We start from the raw sequence: 18,439 nt of genomic DNA, 5'->3' as shown, positions 1-18,439 counted from the left end.
AATCTAAACCTTTTATTTAAATAATTTATTTATAAATACAAAGTTTGTGTTCACATCAATTCTTAAATTTTAATAAGAACAACATAACCTTCATTTATTATATACCAATTTAATTTGCTTAAACATACTTGATCTTTCTTCCAGTTTTCCATTTATTGATCATGTATGTTGTCAAGCATATGTTTATGAATGCTTCTTTCTTCCATTTTACTAAATGGGAGCCCATTTTGCACATTCACATATAAAAGCTGCTGTATACATGACAGATCTCCAAGGTATACCTGGATCATTGTGGGGTTTGGTCGTCATGCCAACAGTGTTCTATGTCCCTGGACCCACTGTGCGGATGGTGTGTGCTAACCAATAGGTGCGTACATAACAAACAGAGTAATCCATCTGGGCTAGAAACCTGTGTTAAAGCCATGGTTGCATAACCTCATTCTTTCAATGCTTCCAATAGGTTTTGAAATTTTTGTATAATATTATTTTAATGTTTTAATCTTTTACTCATGTAATTAGATATATATAGAGTGTACGTTAATATATTAGAAATTCTCATCAAAATGTCTAGGGACCCACCTAAACAGTTAGATGCCACTGGCCCCTTCAAGATTCCTTCCCTGTTATATTAGGCATTGTTTATCACAATGATTTAACCCTTTACCACTTACATGTAGATACGTATTTGACGTGTTTGTAGTCCCTTAGAAAGGTACATTTCATTAAAGGCTTTTCTTACTAGATCCAAGTTTTAAAGGTTTCAGTTCCGACCCTTTGATACTGATGAGCAGCAAACAGCATAAAACCTGAACAGACTGCGAGTTACTATGTGCTGTTTGCACATAGCCATTTTCACTTTGCTTTTAAGTGGGAAAGGGTTAAGTTCAGAGCATTGCTTTTCTATGCACGTTTTACAGCTTAATTATGTGTACCTTATATTTAGCTTTCCCTTGGAGTTTTAATCAAGGATTTAGTTCAAAGGAAATGTTTCACTAACAGCTTTTGTACTGTTGTGATTTTGTATTATTCTGTCGTTAATAGACATCATAACAGAAAATAAACATGAATTCAATACCTCTACAGTGAAAACAATGCCAAAGTCAATTCATCTAAGTTTTTTAAATGATAAATACTTTTTTAACATAATTAAAGAAAATATAGCTATAATACATTTTGAGTGCTTGAGAATTTCAGCAGAATGATATTCTAGCTTTTACTGCTATGAAATTCAGACTGCTAGCATAATCTTGCTCTGTGCATGTTTAAGGAATGTTCATAAATAGAAAGAAAACAAAATAACAAGTACATAAATCCCAATGGACCTGAATGTTAGAATAATGATACAAGTTAACTAGTTATTCTTGTATCCATATAATGAGACATATCCAAACAGGCAATAACTTCTCAATTATTGTAAACCATTATTGATCGTACAGCCATGAAAACAAGAGAACGGCCACTTTGTTCAATTTGCTTTTATTTAGGAAAGTGTGCCATCATAAACAGACCAAGATATGATTTCCAGAGTGGTCATATTTTAGTTATTATTTGTCAGTTAACGAGTTCGTAGACCATTCTCGGATGTTTTAGGCAAATTGCTTTTGTGCTTATTGCCTGATTCTTTGGCAGAATTCAAAAACGCAATTGTCTGTGCAAAATTAAAGAGGTCTTTAGTTGCTTATTTTTGGCAGAGTTTTGGATTTATGTTTGTTAGGCCACGACTTTTTTTTTTATTGGTTTACAAAAATTATTTTGAAAATGGTCCATCGGGCGGTCGAAAAAAAAAAAAAAAAAAAAAAAACATCATTGGAAAAAAAAGTTAATGCTAATAACATCAGAACAAAGACAACATATCTTTTATAACCTTAACACAGAGACGAAAAATCAAATTATGCAATGAAACACATCTATATCTTCAAATGAAATGAGTCACCTAAAAGCACCTTTTGTAACATCAGGCAATTTTAAACACTCCATTAAATGACATGCGTTCTTCTCCCATTAAAACGAAAAACTGCGCTTCATTTCCGTAATTCGATGCGCACCATTACGCAATGCGATGCCCGTTGCATAAATCTTATATAAGATAAACTACTCATACACAAAGTTTGTGTTTGCTCTTATTGGACTTATGACATCGTCCATGAAAAAAAATCGAGGTAGATCGATCCCCGCGTCGTCGCGGTAATGTTTGTTAAAGTTGTTGTTGTCGTGAAAACTCGTTGATTTACAACGCAACACGTCTTTTTTAAACTGACGCGAATTAATACAATCATATTTGTCAACTTGGCTTTTGCTTTATTTTGATAATTTAAGGTAGTGCACCTCTAATGATTTCCCGCGATTTCTTCGAAGGTTGAAGAGCCTACTATTAGGTGCCGTAGCCTAGTGGTTAAGGCGATAGACTAGAAATCTTTTGGGATATTCCCGCGCAGGTTCGAATCCTGCCGACGACGTATACTTTTTTGCGACGCGTTTGATTTATTTTCTAACGTAATTTGATTTAATATGGCATATAAGCTATATTTATTGTTAAATATGTTGCAATTTTTATGCACATTTTTCAATTATTAAAATTAAAACAACGTTATGGCGAAATTGGGTGATTTACTGTTGAAAATACGAACCATGCATGTTGCATTTTTATTTTTATTTCAAAAAGTAAACGGTAAATCTGTCTAGTTCTTGGTATTTTTGCTGTATATAGTGTTTCTATAAAAACTAAGTTTAAAATATGACTTAAATGATACTATTTTGAATTTTATGACACTTTGTTTTTAACCGACCCCAATTTTTACTTGGCTGAAATCACTTACATTTCATGGTGCTCTTCCATAGATAAAAATTTGTAAAAAATAAATGTCTGTAAAAGAATACTTATTTCATCTTGTTTAAACTTTAAACACCTTTACAGCATCTGTACACACCAACTGCATGCCCATATTTGGAAATTTGAATGAATTATGGAACTTTTATATACCCCAGGGGTGAAAATAAACTGGACAAAAGCCGAGCGTGGGGGTGGTTTTGAAAAAATCGGTATATTTTTTTAAAAAGCATGGAAAGCCTATCTACAAATTTGCATGTAGTTCAGTGAAATGATGCTGATTAAGAAAATAATTAATTAGATTATATTTGGATATGTGCCCATTAGAGGTGCACTACCTTAATCCAAAGTTTAATGTTAGCAAGTGTTTTTACTGGAATTGTAAACAAGGAGCCAGTTAAAGTCTTCTGAAAATGTGCAGTCTGTGTGAATTGACAGTTTGACGTCATCAAAGGAAAGCCGCTTGCTGTCTGAAGCAATAAAGAGACAAATTTCGCGCCGACAAAATTGGCTTCCTTTGTCTAGCAATCAACATGCCGAACCAATCGTGCGTTTGTTTCTCAATTGCAATCCTCCAATTTAATAATAGCACGTGCATAGCTCCGCCTTCGAATCTTTTGCAGAGAACGGAGGCGGAGTTTAACGGTTAATTGAGCTAGTATTTTTAATACGCAAGTTGAGTTCCGATTTGCCGAAATTTCTCGGCCCTAAGCATTAAAACGACAAATACATTTATCAATGATTTTCCGAGATATACCGATTTGTTCCGATTTCCAAACTTTCTGTACAGTTCCTATAAACTATGGCGGACGTGTGTACAAAATTCCTAAACACATATATCGTAAATAATGGCAGTGTTTTATTGGATTATTTATACTAATTATCAAATTGCAAGGTAATACTTTTTTATCTACTATAATATCGGGTATGTTTAATATAATAAACATGTTAAACAATATAGTTGCGTCACAGACTCGGAAATAAATTTTGATGCGGTCGACATTTTACTGACGCTGATTTTCCTATTGTCTGTAATTAAATAAATTTTGAGAAGTGCCCATAAAAGGACTGGTACATACTGTGTCACATTGAAAAATATCCCGATCTCTGTAATATATGTGAACCAATCGTTGATTGTACTTACTTGATTTTATTCGCAACCGTACTCAAACCGGATCGTTTTTTTTTTCTCGTTTCGCTCGTTTTTTAGTGCGGTCGGGAATAAAATATATAAAAAAAAGACGATTTTCCGATTTTATTTTTTTTCCCATTTTCCAAAAATTAGGGTCGGCGGTTTTGTAAACCAAGAAATATAAAAGTCGTGGCCTTAACTTGAAATTAATTGAGGTCAAATAAAGTGCTTGAGAAATTTGTGATTAACTTATAATGAAAATTTAAAAATTGTTATTTACAGTCAACATTTTGATATTTTTAGCTCATCTATTTTTTGGAAAAAAAATGAGCTATTGTCATCATGTCAGTGTCGGTGTCGGCGTCGGCGTCCGGTTAAGTTTTGCGTTAAGGTACATTTTTCTCATAAAGTATCAATGCTATTGCATTCAAACTTGGTACACTTACTTACTATCATGAGGGGACTGGGCAGGCAAAGTAAGATAATTCTGGCTTGCATTTTGACAGAATTATGTGCCCTTTTTATACTTAGAAAATTGAATATTTTGGTTAAGTTTTGTGTTTAGGTCCATTTTATTCCTTAAGTATAAAAGCAATTGCTTTCATACTTGCAACACTTACTAACTATCATAAGGGGACTGTGCAGGCAAAGTTATGTAACTCTGACTGGCATTTTGACAGAATTATGTGCCCTTTTTATACTTAGAAAATTGAAATTTTGGTTAAGTTTTGTGTTTAGGTCCACTTTTTTCCTAAAGTATCAAAGCCATTGCTTTAATACTTGCAACACTTACTAACTATAGTAAGGGGATTGTGCAGGCAAAGTTATGTAACTCTGACTGGCATTTTGACGGAATTATGTGCCCTTTTTATACTAAGAAAATTGAAAATTTGGTTAAGTTTTGTGTTTAGGTCCACTTTTTTCCAAAAGTATCAAAGCCATTGCTTTCATACTTGCAACACTTACTCACTATCGTAAGGGGACTGTACAGGCAAAGTTATGTAACTCTGACTTGCATTTTGACAGAATAATGTGCCCTTTTTATACTTAGAAAATTGAAAATTTGGATAAGTTTTGTGTTTAGGTCCACTTTTTTCCAAAAGTATCAAAGCCATTGCTTTCATACTTGCAACACTTACTATCGTAAAGGGACTGTGCAGGCAAAGTTATGTAACTCTGACTGGCATTTTGACGGAATTATGGGCCCTTTATACTTGAAAATTTGGTTAAGTTTTGTGTTTTGGTCCACTTTACCCCTAAAGTATCATAGATACTTGCTTTCATTCTTGGAACACTCGCAAACTATCATAAGGGGACAGTAAAGGACAAGTTGCATAACTCTGGTTGTCATTTTTACCGAATTATGGCCCTTTTTTGACTTAGTAACTTTGAATATATGGTTACATTTTGTGTTTACATTCACTTTACTTCTAAAGTATCAAGGTTATTGCTTTTAAACTTTAAATACTTTCATGCTATCATGAGGGTACTGTACCTGGCAAGTTTAGTTTTACCTTGACCTTTGAATGACCTTGACTAAACGTCAAATTATTTGACCCCCCCGAATCCACCCTCAATCCCCCCAATTATTATTTTTTTAATTAAAGATCATCTAATAAATGACAACCACACCCTCACACTATACCCCCCCCCCCCCACCCCCACCCCAACCCAAAATATAATTTTTATGCCCCCGGTAGGTTGGCATATAGCAGTTGAACTGTCCGTCAGTATGTCAGTCAGTCTGTCTGTCAGTCCGAAAAAAACTTTTACAGTGGCCATAACTTTTTCACTTTTTAAGATAGCAACTTGATATTTGGCATGCATGTGTATCTCATAGAGCTGCACATTTTTAGCGGTGAAAGGTCAAGGTCATCCTTCAAGGTCAAATGTCAAATTTATGGTGTCTGTCCGTCCGAAAACTTTAACATTGGCCATAACTTTTTCAATATTGAAGATAGCAACTTGATATTTGGCATGAATGTGTATCTTATCGAGCTGAACATTTTGAGTGGTGAAAGGTAAAATGTCAAATATATGGCGTCTGTCCGTCCGAAAACTTTAACATTGGCCATAACTTTTTTAATATTGAAGATAGCAACTTGATATTTGGCATGCATGTGTATCTCATGAAGCTGCACATTTTGAGTGGTGGAAGTTCAAGGTCAAGGTCATCCTTCAAGGTCAAAAAAAATAAATTCAAAGCGGCGTTCTCATAAAGCTGCACATTTTGAGTGGTGGAAGTTCAAGGTCATCCTTCAAGGTCAAGGTCATCCTTCAAGGTCAAAGGTAAAAAAAACAAAAAACAAATTTCAAAGCGGCATTATCATGAAGCTGCACATTTTGAGTGATGGAAGGTCAAGGTCATTCGTCAAGGTCATCCTTCAAGGTCAAAGGTAAAAAGAAATATCAAAGCGGTGTTATCACGAAGCTACACATTTTGAGTGGTGTAGGTTCAAGGTCAAGGTCATCCTTCAAGGTAAAAGGTCAAACAAAAGTTATCATGAAGCTGCACATTTTTAGTGGTGGAAGTTCAAGGTCAAGGTCATCCTTCAAGGTCAAAAAAATTAAATAAAAATTTGAAAGCGGCGTTCTCATGAAGCTGCACATTTTGAGTGGTGGAAGTTCAAGGTCAAGGTCATCCTTCAAGGTCACGGTCATCCTTCAAGGTCAAAGGTCAATTTTTTTTATATCAAAGCAGCATTCTCATGAAGCTGCACATTTTGAGTGGTGGAAGGACAAGGTCATTCTTCAAGGTCAAGGTCATCCTTCAAGATCAAAGGTCAAAAAAATAATAATCTCAAAGCGGCGTTATAATGAAGCTGCACATTTTGAGTGGTGGAAGTTCAAGGTCATCCTTAAAGGTCAAGGTCATCCTTCAAGGTCAAAGGTAAAAAAAATAATATTTCAAAGCGGCCTTCTCATGAAGCTGCACATTTTGAGTGGTGGAAGTTCAAGGTCAAGGTCATCCTTCAAGGTCAAAGGTAAAGAAAATATAATTAAAAATAATTTCCAAGCGGCGCAATAGGGGGCATTGTGTTTCTGACAAACACATCTCTTGTTTTTTTCAAACATGGTTAAAAAACACAAATATTTATTTGTATTATTTTATTTTTAAAATACCATCCAACCATCCCACCCAAGAATCCCCCCCCCCCCCCCAAAAAAAAATATATTAAAAAATTTGCATTTTTTTGCATTTTTGGAAGATAATGTAATAAATGACCACACCCCCACACTATACACCCCTCTCCACTCCACCCCTCCCCCCTTTGTGATTGAAATTGAGATAGGTCCCTACACCTTTAAAAAGAAAAATAGATGAGCGGTCTGGACCTGCAAGGCGGTGCTCTTGTTTAACAACTTGTCATAATTTCATTCAAATGTTATTGTTAGTTGGTGTACAATCTGACAAATACCGTTTCTGTGTCAAACAGTAAGATTCCTATCTGTTAGAAGGGCTTCATGCTTTGTATTGTGCATCAAATGAGCTGCAGCATGCGAAAATAAGTCTTATCTCATATGAAGAAATTGCACAGTCTTGTCTTGAGCTTCCCCATCCTTTAAAAAGTTACACAAGGTTCCTTAGACTTCATAGTGTACACGGTAGGTCTTGACTACTCCGTGCAAATGTACATGTTTGTGTGAAGCTATGCTTGCAATGTATGGCATAAGACACATTTTCAAACAACACAGCTTAAATATTGTAATAAGCAGGGATCATATTTTTTTCGGTTTTGTCGGTCCTTGACCGATTGGGGTCATGAAAGACCAATTGAAAATCCCAAACAGTCGGTACGATTCTGTTTGCTAAAATTCCCATGTCATGAAATGGATTACACAGTGTATATGGTAACATACCCTAATGATATTCTTACCTTGATTAGGTGTGATAAACCATTCGCTGCAGTCTCTAAACCGGTCAGGACCGGTTTATTGCACGTCAGACCAAGTATCAAAAACTTGTGAACAGCGGATTAAAGACGCATCTTAAAAGACGCGTCTGAAAGCACGCGCTGTAACTAAACAAAACATGCCAATACATTTTCCACCATGGTAATAATCCGGTAATATAATTATGAATGAAAGTCGCGGATCTGATCGACAGAACAGCCGACAGTTATTTTTATGGGCGGAACTTCACATAAAATAGTACACAAGAAAAATAATATACATTGTATAAATCTTTAGTAAAACCGTGTTAGAATCGAAATAATTTGTGTACTTTATACTTTGTTGTTGAATAACTCACAACCGGAAAATAAGATGCGTGGTTTCAAATGTTTCGCTCTCGTGATTAAATCCCTACGCATCTAAACTATCGGCAGTTGGTTATTTGACAACAAACTATAATGTACACGAATTATTTCTTAATTATTTGTAGTGTATTTGTCAGTAGCCAACCTGCGCACAGACATTTGTTTGGTTTAGTGCATGTTTGTAAGCTATTACCGAGTCGACAACAATTAAAAACATCGGTATAGACTTACACAGATTAATAATATTGACAACGATGAAAAAGTCTGATAAAACAGCACACGAAACAACCATGAAATAGCAAATGATAAAACCAGTTGAGAAATCTCGTTCCGTTTAAAAAAAATGCCTAAGGGAATTTTACTTGTACATTTAATATACCACCTTCATGAATGGCAAAATCAATGGTATATATTTTAATGTAATTTGTCATGATTTCGGACATACATTTTTGGTACTTTTTCCCCATTTATATCCGGACCAATTGATGTTGCGGGAAAATAGTATCCCTGGTAATTAGGTAATGCACAGAAAATATTTATTATTATCATGAGAGTTATCTTTTCATAAACGTTTCTGATGGACATTTTATTGACAAAAAAACCCATAAAAATCAAAACGAAAAGAGACAAATACCACAATACGGTAATGATTTAGCATATTGTTTCTCTGTGCATGAAAGTGACTGACACCTCTTGAGTACGTTGAGTAAGTAAGCTATGTTTTCTACCAGGACTACTATTTAGTACAAATCTCTTTTTTACAAACGAAAATCTTTTTCAGCGAAATGTACTTTTTTCTGAGAACACAAATAGTCAAGCATGTAAAAATATTTAAGTTTAACTTATTTTAACTAGAATTTTTACACTAACTTGGAATAGTTAGATAGCAACATTAAATATTTGAGAAAGCATGTATGTTAAGAAAGCATTATTAATCAGATTCGTTCTACTTCACCCTCAGCAGACATTGTATTTGCGTATAACAATATTATTAATGAAACATTCATTGGCTTTATAATAATTCTCTAACCTTATAAATTGCATTATGTTGCCAGCTCTTTATATTAATGGAACAGATGTACCGTATGTTTGCTTGAACAAGTTAAGAACATTACCATGACATAAATGCAAGCTGTTGCTCTCAATTCCTAAATTTATGAACAGATTAAATGGATATATGGGAATTGTTGCAGAGAATTAATTACTTTATGATAACATGAGGTCACCATATGTCATCAATAATTTGAACACATAACAGCTCTCACTTCATCCTTTTTCTTTAACCATTGAAATGAATTATGTGTTTTTATCCTGAAAAAGATGGATGGTTAACAGAAACATGTGTTTGCTGATATCAATAATCACTGAAGAATTTGAAGAGTAAAACATTTTTTATTTTAAGAAAATAGCCATACTGTCATTATGGTGAAATGGAATTTAATTAATACAAAAATTAAACTTTTAAAATCTATTTTCTGCCATATAATTCTATTAACTATTTTATAGATAAAAAAGATAAAATACTTAATAGAAAATTATTCTTACTAACATTTATGTGACAAAGTGAGTTTGAACTGTTGGTTGCAGTTCTTACCTCGATATCTAATAAAAGGGTTTTCAAAATTACATATTTTTCACATATTTATCAATTCGTCAAATAGGGAGACCCCTTATTATGAAAGTACAATTTCCACTTTTACTGACAAAACATGAAAATGAGATGTCAATGGTGCATAATAATTTAAAAGAACACATGTCATTATTGCTCCATTTACATTACGTATAATGAATGCTACTGGAAACATTATTGACTCATAAAAGATTCTGCCCTTAAAATCACATCATAAAAGACATTGAATACTGAAATTATTATGTGTGAAATGGGATATTTATGTTGAAATGCTCTTGAATGTATAATTGGATTGAATAATGCACTTCAAAAACTAAATTGCAAATAAAAAAATATTTCAAAGTTGTGGTGACAGAGGCTTTTAGTTTATCAGAGGAATGTGTTTTGAGCAATAATGTTTAATTTTACAACACCTCTTTATATGATTTATAAATGACATTTAAATTTCCACTCATGCACATTTGTAATGAAAACATAATACTATCATTCAATGTATTGAATAACAAATGAATACTCAAGGGTAATGTAAATGATTCTCCATAACCCCTTTCTGTATTGATACCTACCCTATATACAGTCCAACCCCTACTTCCGGTCACCCCTCATCGCCGGTCACCCGGTGTAGGCGGCCGGTCTGTGCCGCGACCGTCGATAAACACTATATAATGCACCCCTCTTAAGCGGTAACCCCGTTTCTCCGGCCAGCGGCCAGCAATTTTGCATCCCAATTGTTAAATTCCCCCCATATGAGTGGTCATGCGCAAGTAAGTCAGTCATGTACATTGGCAAAATTACACAGACGCAACGGCGAAAAAATCGATACGTACTTCCAGTCTGCGGTTTAGGCCCTGTAGTACTGAAGCGTGATGTGTGAAAAACATTTTGACAGCCAGTTTGCAAATTGCAATTAATTAGCGGCGGATTATCGGGTTAAAAGCAATATGCAACCGTTTGATCTTTTTATTTCCACACGTGCGAATATCACCTATTATTTCTGGAAAGGAGATTCTTAATTTATAATTTATTAATTGTAGCTCATACTATTTCAAGCACACATTTATGAAAATTATCGGCTATTTAAAAGTTAAAAAGAACAACAAAACTTTAAACCGAAATCAACTGATCTACATGTTCTCTGTGCTACAAAGTTTTTATCCAAAAATCAATACACGCATGCTTTCGAACCATGGGTATGGCGTGACATTGTACATTGGTGCATAATTTTCGCGCGCTTTTGTCGGGATAAAGGAAATACAGGATGCTAGAATTTGTAAACGTCTCGTTAACATTAAACAATCGGGAGTGTGTTTCGGATTACAAATTTTTATTCTCATTTGGGAATAAAACAAAACATTTATATTTGTTTTATATTAACAATGATTTCAATATTAATTTTGATAAAACCCTTTACGCGGCGAAAAAACGTTTTTATAATATTTTGCATAAAAACCACGATTACCAGGAGGATTACACCCTGTTGCTATTATCAGTCTCTTAAGTAACTGGCCACGATTTTATCGTGAAGGAGATCACTGTCGGGACCAATTCGTGCGGTAGGTATTCAAAGCCATAAAACTGCAATAAACCGATTAAATTATCGATTTATAGTGACACGGGAGTTATTCACGCATAACTGATTCACAACTGTTCCCATCTTAAGTGCATTGGGGCCATACAACGTGCATTGTGTAAACAATGAATCATGAGAATGATTCTTTTTCATTGACTTGATTTTGATGATGATGATATTGATGATGATTAGAAAGATGAATAGAATATTTTTTTGAATGAAAATGTTGTCTTATAGCTGATTTTAGAAAGGAAGAAATATAATTATTTTAAGTCTATACATTGTTTAGTACATGTACACATATTTACCATTTTGTTCATACAAAAATTGAACAGTTGGCCATGCACTCATCAACTCCAGACTCCCTATGACCCAACCCCCTCTTAAGAGGCCACCCCGCCTAAGCAGCCAATTTGGCTGTTTCCCATGACTGGCTGCTTAAGAGGGGTTGGACTGTAGTGATAATAGGCCAGTGCTCCAGCTAGGCCTAAATTTGAGGGCACCCCGCCCTTCCCTCCTGAACCTCCGCCCTGCCCTTCCTAGGGCCCCCCTGCCCTTAAAAAAAAAAAATAATAATATTTTTTACTTATGATAATTTATAAATCTCTTATTACATTACAAGTAGTTTATTTATTTCTCATTGTAGACATTATATTTAAATGGTTTAAAAATAATGGAAATAATATATTCTAAAAATTATTAATAACATATAAATTAACATGCAACAGGAAGCATTTCAAAAAAGCCTGCGCGCTCGAAAGTCAAAGTGCCCTTTTAGCAAAATACTGCGCGTTGAAAGTGCCCTTTTGACAAAAAAGCCCCCCTGCCCTTTTTAAATCCTAGCTGGAGCACTGCTAGGCAATGGGCTAGCTTACAATCTAGGTTTTTGAAAGATTCTTTACTACTGCAAAATAAAAATGATTGTGAGAATTCGGCAGGCTTTGGTAAGTTGCTAATCTAAATGAGTTGCGGTATGAGATGTATGTGAATGATGAAGTGTTTCCCTTGAAAAGCCTGTGCAGTACCCACAGGCTAATCAGAGGAGACACTTGACCTTCGCCTTAACTTGATTTTTGCTATTAAGAGACTTCCTTTAAACAAAAATATCATAAAAGTGGAAAGTGTCATCCCTGATTAGCCTGTGTGGACTTCACAGGATAATCCAGGAGGACACTTAAAGCACAGGCATTAAGCCCTGTATTCCCACGCCTCATATGGTCATACAACAGTATCATATTTGATAACTAATAATTTGAACACATTTTCCCTCTACCCTATTGCAGTTGCACCATGGAGTCACAGTGTGGTAAGGGAGCCGTGAGCCCAGCATGGCTGCCAGCCCAGACCGGGTCTTGTGCCCAGATGAGGGATATCACACCCACAATGGTGTCCTACAGGCTATTGACAGAGGATAACCAGGTAAATATAGATACTAGTCTTTAATTTGGCCTCATTCTGGGAAAACTGGGCTAAATGCATGTGCTTAAAGTGTCCCATAATAGCATAGGATAATCAAGGAAGACACTTTTCTCTTCGACCAAAGGACCAAAGGTTTGTTTAGAAGATTCTTTCTTTGAACAGAAATTCTGTTAAAGTGGAAAGTTTCACCCCTGGTTAGCCTGTGTACACTGCACATGTTTACTGGGACAACACTTTATGACATGCATTAAGTCCAGTTTTCCCAGAACAAGGAACATATATGTTGGAAGTCTTTAGTGCGCTTTGTTTTGATTATCACTTGCTTTTTGTATTGAATTATTAAAAATGAATATCTCATAAAGGTCGCCGTGGCAAAGTGAGTGTGGTGTCCGCCTAGCAATCATGAAGTTACAGGTTTGATCCTACTGCTGAAGCATTCTCTAGATCTCCCTCAAAGATACCAAGTACTGGCTCTACCCAGGAGACCAAGTACTGGCTCTACCCAGGATACCAAGTACTGGCTCTACCCAGGAGACCAAGTACTGGCTCTACCCAGGAGACCAAGTACTGGCTCTACCCAGGAGACCAAGTACTGGCTCTACCCAGGAGACCAAGTACTGGCTCTACCCAGGAGACCAAGTACTGGCTCTACCCAGGAGACCAAGTACTGGCTCTACCCAGGAGATGGATTCAAGAGCATTTCAATAAGCCTTTTTACCTATGCATTTAAGTTAACTCTTTCAGTGCTGGAACCGAATTTTGAAGGCCTTTGCAAACAGTTTGGATCCAGATGAGACGCCACAGAACGTGGCATCTCATCAGGATCCTAACTGTTTGCTACTCTTATAAGTATTCTTTGAAAAAAAATCAAAGAAAATGCTCATTTTATTAATTCAGCAGACGACAAATTTCCCAGCATGCAAAGGGTTATATAAATGTGTTTAAACTAACCTAATATCTCATTAATCATTTATATTGCGGACAATAGTTTAAGTACATTTATCATGAAGGACGTAAGGTGACATTATTTGGTCCACTTCCAGATAAGGTTCAATCTAGACAAAATATCTACAACCAGTTTGAGCCAACTTGAAATACGCTGCAGTTTTATAGTCCTGGGAACCAAGCACGTTACCATAGCAACCATAGATGGGGATGCTGTCAAATGTCGTTTACCAGAGAGAACCAAGTTGCCTACCCTGCCTCATGGAAAAGGTAATATTGCATAGGAATTATTGCCCTTGTATATAAGACACTTTATAACTCGTGCAATTATTGTTTTTGTCAAATTAAATAATGAAGGGTTGAATATGAGAATGCATGAGCATTATGCAACAGCAAATTTATGTGCAAATTAATATTTGGAGCTTTTATTCAATCGAGGCAGGTCTTTGGTGCATGTTTTGTTAATTGTTATTAGGGTCTTACAGATGGTCTGAGAAGAAGCTGAATGTGTACCTGTATGGTTAAATTGAAGCATTTTTTAACGAAGATGACAATACTGGTTATTAGATTTGGGTTGTTTGGTGGTTTCAAGCCAATGACCCAAGTTTTGTTATCAACCTTGAAACTTTAGATGAAGCAAACTTATATGTACACTTATCTTAAAATTGTTTTTGGGGCTGGTTAACAAAGGTCAAGGTCTGTGATACAAAAAATGACAAACTTATTACATGAGTTTTGATAGAGGTATTATATTGCACAGAGATTTTTGTGTAGGTAACATACATGCGAAACTAACTTGGGATGGTGTTGGGGGCCTGTCAGGTCACGATCGCTAATAAGTAAATTTTTTTTTCAATATAGCTTGTTTTTCAATGGATTTCTTTTACTGGGATTGTGTGAGAAGGAAGCTTTCATGAAGGATTGCATATAGGGTCTGTTGGGTCTCGTCATTGACACTAACTGTAGAAAATAGGTTTTAGGTCAATGTGTCTTCATTTAAAATGCTTAAATTGTGTGTATATATCATGCATGCATGCGTAATAAGATTGGGATTGCTTTTAAATAAAAGTAAAATAATGCATAAAACATTGAAAACCTGTTTTCATGGCATTGTATGTTTGTTGTATTGATATATGCGGGTACTTTAGTCTGTTTGTGTCTATCTTAAATGTGTTAGATGCAAGCCTGTTAATGCCTTTTGTTGATTTCAGTGATTTGGGCAGACAGAGGTAAATATGCCACTTGACCTGGTTTCCCGAAGTTGTCACTCTATAACAAGTACATGAAGACAAAACTTGTTCAATGCAATACAACATATCATACTGTTGGTACTGCCAGCATACTGTGATGCCAAAACAAACTCGACATATTTTACCACTTCTCGACTTAAGCTGGTCAGCTTTGAGTAAAACTTATTATTTTGAAGTCAACTTTAATCAAGAACTTACTTTTAATCTCTTGGTCATCATAGCTAATAAGACCTGATTAATTTATAGTTAGGACTGATTAATTCATAGTGAAGTATTCTTGAGAAGTGATATAGAACTGATTTACCCAATGTGAATAAGAACATATTAATTCATAGTATGAAACCTGATAAATTCATAGTGAATGAGACCTGATTAATTAATTGCGGATTAGACCGAATTAATTAATGGTGAATAACCTTATCAATTCATAGTAAATAAGATACCATTTATTTGTATTAATTACTTATTTATTAAATTCGAGCTATGTTCAAACAAGTCTTGTCTTCATCTCAATATTAGTAGCTTCAAAACTATTTTCTATTTTTGCTCCTGTGCTCTGAACTTATTCTGATAATATTTCTTATATTGCTGAGGTTAGGAAATGTAGTCATTTAATTTTTAGTTGCCTATTTAAAAATGGGACTTCTTATGGGAACAACTTCCTGGCACCTAGGACGATCAGTTTTCCTCTCTATTTCAAGATGATCTGTTTAGATCATCATAAAACTTATTGATTCTAATAGAATTTTTTTGTCGGAATAATATATTGACCATTGGTTCATCAATCAGACGGATTGCGTGAAGTGCTTATGAATTAAATACCTTGAATTGCCAAAATGTGCCAAATTGACCAAGTCACTCTTTAAATTAAAATAGGTTTATTTAACTTAGGGTAAATATTTGTGAGCATTTAATTTTAACAAAAAGCGATTACAAGCCAGATCACATTACACAATTATGGCCCTTTTTCTTGCAAAATATTGCTATCAGGGTGTTCTGTACAAAATTGCAATGAAGAAAACAAATGATACCATGGTATTTTTGTCTCTCTTTTTTTGTGTGCCAAAATTTGTACCACACATTATTTTATGTCACAGATCAATTTAAATTAGACCATAACTGGGTGAATTTGAGACAAGTTGGCACTCTTTGTCTTTAATTGATTTAGGCTAAGTATATTCTACTTGGGGTCACAGTTATAGTCTTGTTTATAATTGAATATTTATCCTTTATTACATTCTGTTCATACTGCATTTCCATTCATGTTCCTTGAATATTTATTTTGTACTTTAATCTCATTCTGCTAATAGTTAAACAAAATACATCTATATTGTTGATTGCTGCAAAGCACTTTCTACCTATGTACCATATTGAAAATACGGTCACTTATATACTACATTAAAACAGGTGTAGTGTTTTTTAACTTTCTTTTTTGAAATTGAAATCATGTGCAATGTCTGTGCAAGTGAATATAAATGGATTTGCAGGACTGGTTTGGCTCATGTATCTTTCCTTTACAAAAGTTAGTTTCTTATTTCTTCTAGGTTCTCCACTTTACAGCTTTGGTTCTGGGATTATGTTTGTTTGTCTCACTTAGGAACGCTGTGGATCACTCTCCTGTAATTATTGTACATGAAAAAAACAAGTTTCTTAGAAAGTGTAGAAAGTCAATTTTAGAAAAGAAAAATACATACTGCATTAATTTGATTAGCGGTACATATTTTAATTTATTGTCTTTATTTAAGAAAATCTGGAAGAAATCATGTTTATTCCTTTATCCCAAGCTATGCAATCCCATAGCGTTGATGAAAAAATTAGGAAAACTATTTTACTGGCTTAAGTTTATGGAAAATAATTCTGGGACAGTTTCCACGGTGATGGTTAAATGGATCAGCCCTAAACTCAGCTCGGATCCATCAAAATCTAATTTATGCATGTTTTGTTTATAATGCACTTTTATTCAATTGCGGCAAGTTGAACAAAAACTAAATAAATTAAAAGGTATTTTAACTGATGGTAGTTGATGGTAGAAATGTTTAAGACATGATCAATATTTAGACAATTCAATGTCAACATCTACATTTTACAGTAGAAAAATAACAAAAGCCCTCTTTTTTTCTTTTTTTTTAAACAGACTGTTTTTAGATTATGAAAATTAGTTGTAGTATATGAAGAGAATATTAAATTAAGCAATTAAGCAAAAAATTAAACTATGATATCCCCTGTTAATGAAAATGCACTGATGTCCCAGAATTTTGTTTCAGACCACACTGTTCTTGAAGTACAGTTCCAAGTGGAGGGCCAAACCATAGTGAAACGAGACGTGTCTCTCTATGACTGCCAGCTGAACACAAAGTACGGGGATGTACCATGTGTGCAGTGCTTCTGTTGCTTAGTGCTTGATTTTCAAATTGGTCCTTGAAAATTGCTAATAAACTACTAAGAATTCCTGAAAGTGCTGTTTGGTTAAAGTTACTTGATGTTGTCGTATTTTTTTAGATTTTACAGAATACTTTTTTTAAAGCCAAGCTTGGTCACGCGCATGCAAAGTATTTTAAGTAACTTTAGTTACCCAGATAAAATTTAGGGGGAGCATATAGTCGCCGCTTCATCTGTCCGTCCGTGTGTCCGTCCGTGCACAATTTTTGTCCGGGCTATTTCTCAGCAATTAATGACCGGAATTCAATGAAACTTTATGGAAAGCTTCACTACCAAGAGGAGATGTGCATATTATCAGCGGGTTCTGGTCGGATGATTTTTCACAGAGTTATGGCACTTTGAAATTTGATATAAAAATATTATTGTCCCCCCAACTACTGTGCTCTCAAGACGTTTCCTTTATCTGAATATATAGTGCAATATTGTGACAAAAAAAAACCTTTGGGGAGCATCTGCCGTCTCTTCTTTTTATGTCCCCCACTATAGAAGTGGGGGACATATTGTTTTTGCCCTGTCTGTTGGTCTGTTGGTTGGTTGGTCTGTTGGTTGGTTGGTTGGTTTGCGCCAACTTTAACATTTTGCAATAACTTTTGCTATATTGAAGATAGCAACTTCATATTTGGCATGCATGTGTATCTCATGAAGCTGCACATTTTTAGTGGTGAAAGGTCAAGGTCATCCTTCAAGGTCAGAGGTCAAAAATATGTGGCCAAAATCGCTCATTTTATGAATACTTTTGCAATATTGAAGATAGCAACTTGATATTTGGCATGCATGTGTATCTCATGGAGCTGCACATTTTGAGTGGTGAAAGGTCAATGTCAAGGTCATCCTTCAAGGTCAGAGGTCAAATATATGTGGCCCAAATCGCTTATTTTATGAATACTTTTGCAATATTGAAGATAGCAACTTGATCTTTGGCGTGCATGTGTATCTCATGGAGCTGCACATTTTGAGTGGTGAAAGGT

The 18,439-nt window shown here is 34.9% G+C and overlaps 1 protein-coding gene across 3 annotated transcripts in view; it reads left to right on the top strand.

The window, feature by feature from the left end:
• The window catches only part of LOC127880898 (plexin-A4-like), a 137,154-nt gene that overhangs the window by 87,600 nt on the left and 31,115 nt on the right, over window positions 1-18,439 (top strand). For all 3 annotated transcript variants that reach the window (XM_052428382.1, XM_052428380.1, XM_052428381.1), the window contains 5 exons: window positions 267-367; window positions 12,702-12,837; window positions 13,881-14,052; window positions 14,994-15,011; window positions 17,297-17,387. In XM_052428382.1, the coding sequence (XP_052284342.1) occupies window positions 267-367; window positions 12,702-12,837; window positions 13,881-14,052; window positions 14,994-15,011; window positions 17,297-17,387 (518 nt within the window). The remainder of the gene's footprint in view (window positions 1-266; window positions 368-12,701; window positions 12,838-13,880; window positions 14,053-14,993; window positions 15,012-17,296; window positions 17,388-18,439) is intronic.

This window comes from Dreissena polymorpha, chromosome 5 (genome assembly GCF_020536995.1).
Source record: "Dreissena polymorpha isolate Duluth1 chromosome 5, UMN_Dpol_1.0, whole genome shotgun sequence".
In the NCBI taxonomy this organism is placed as follows: domain Eukaryota; kingdom Metazoa; phylum Mollusca; class Bivalvia; order Myida; family Dreissenidae; genus Dreissena; species Dreissena polymorpha.
The sequence above is the reverse complement of the archived record's forward strand: the minus strand, read 5'-3'. Positions and strand labels throughout refer to the sequence as shown.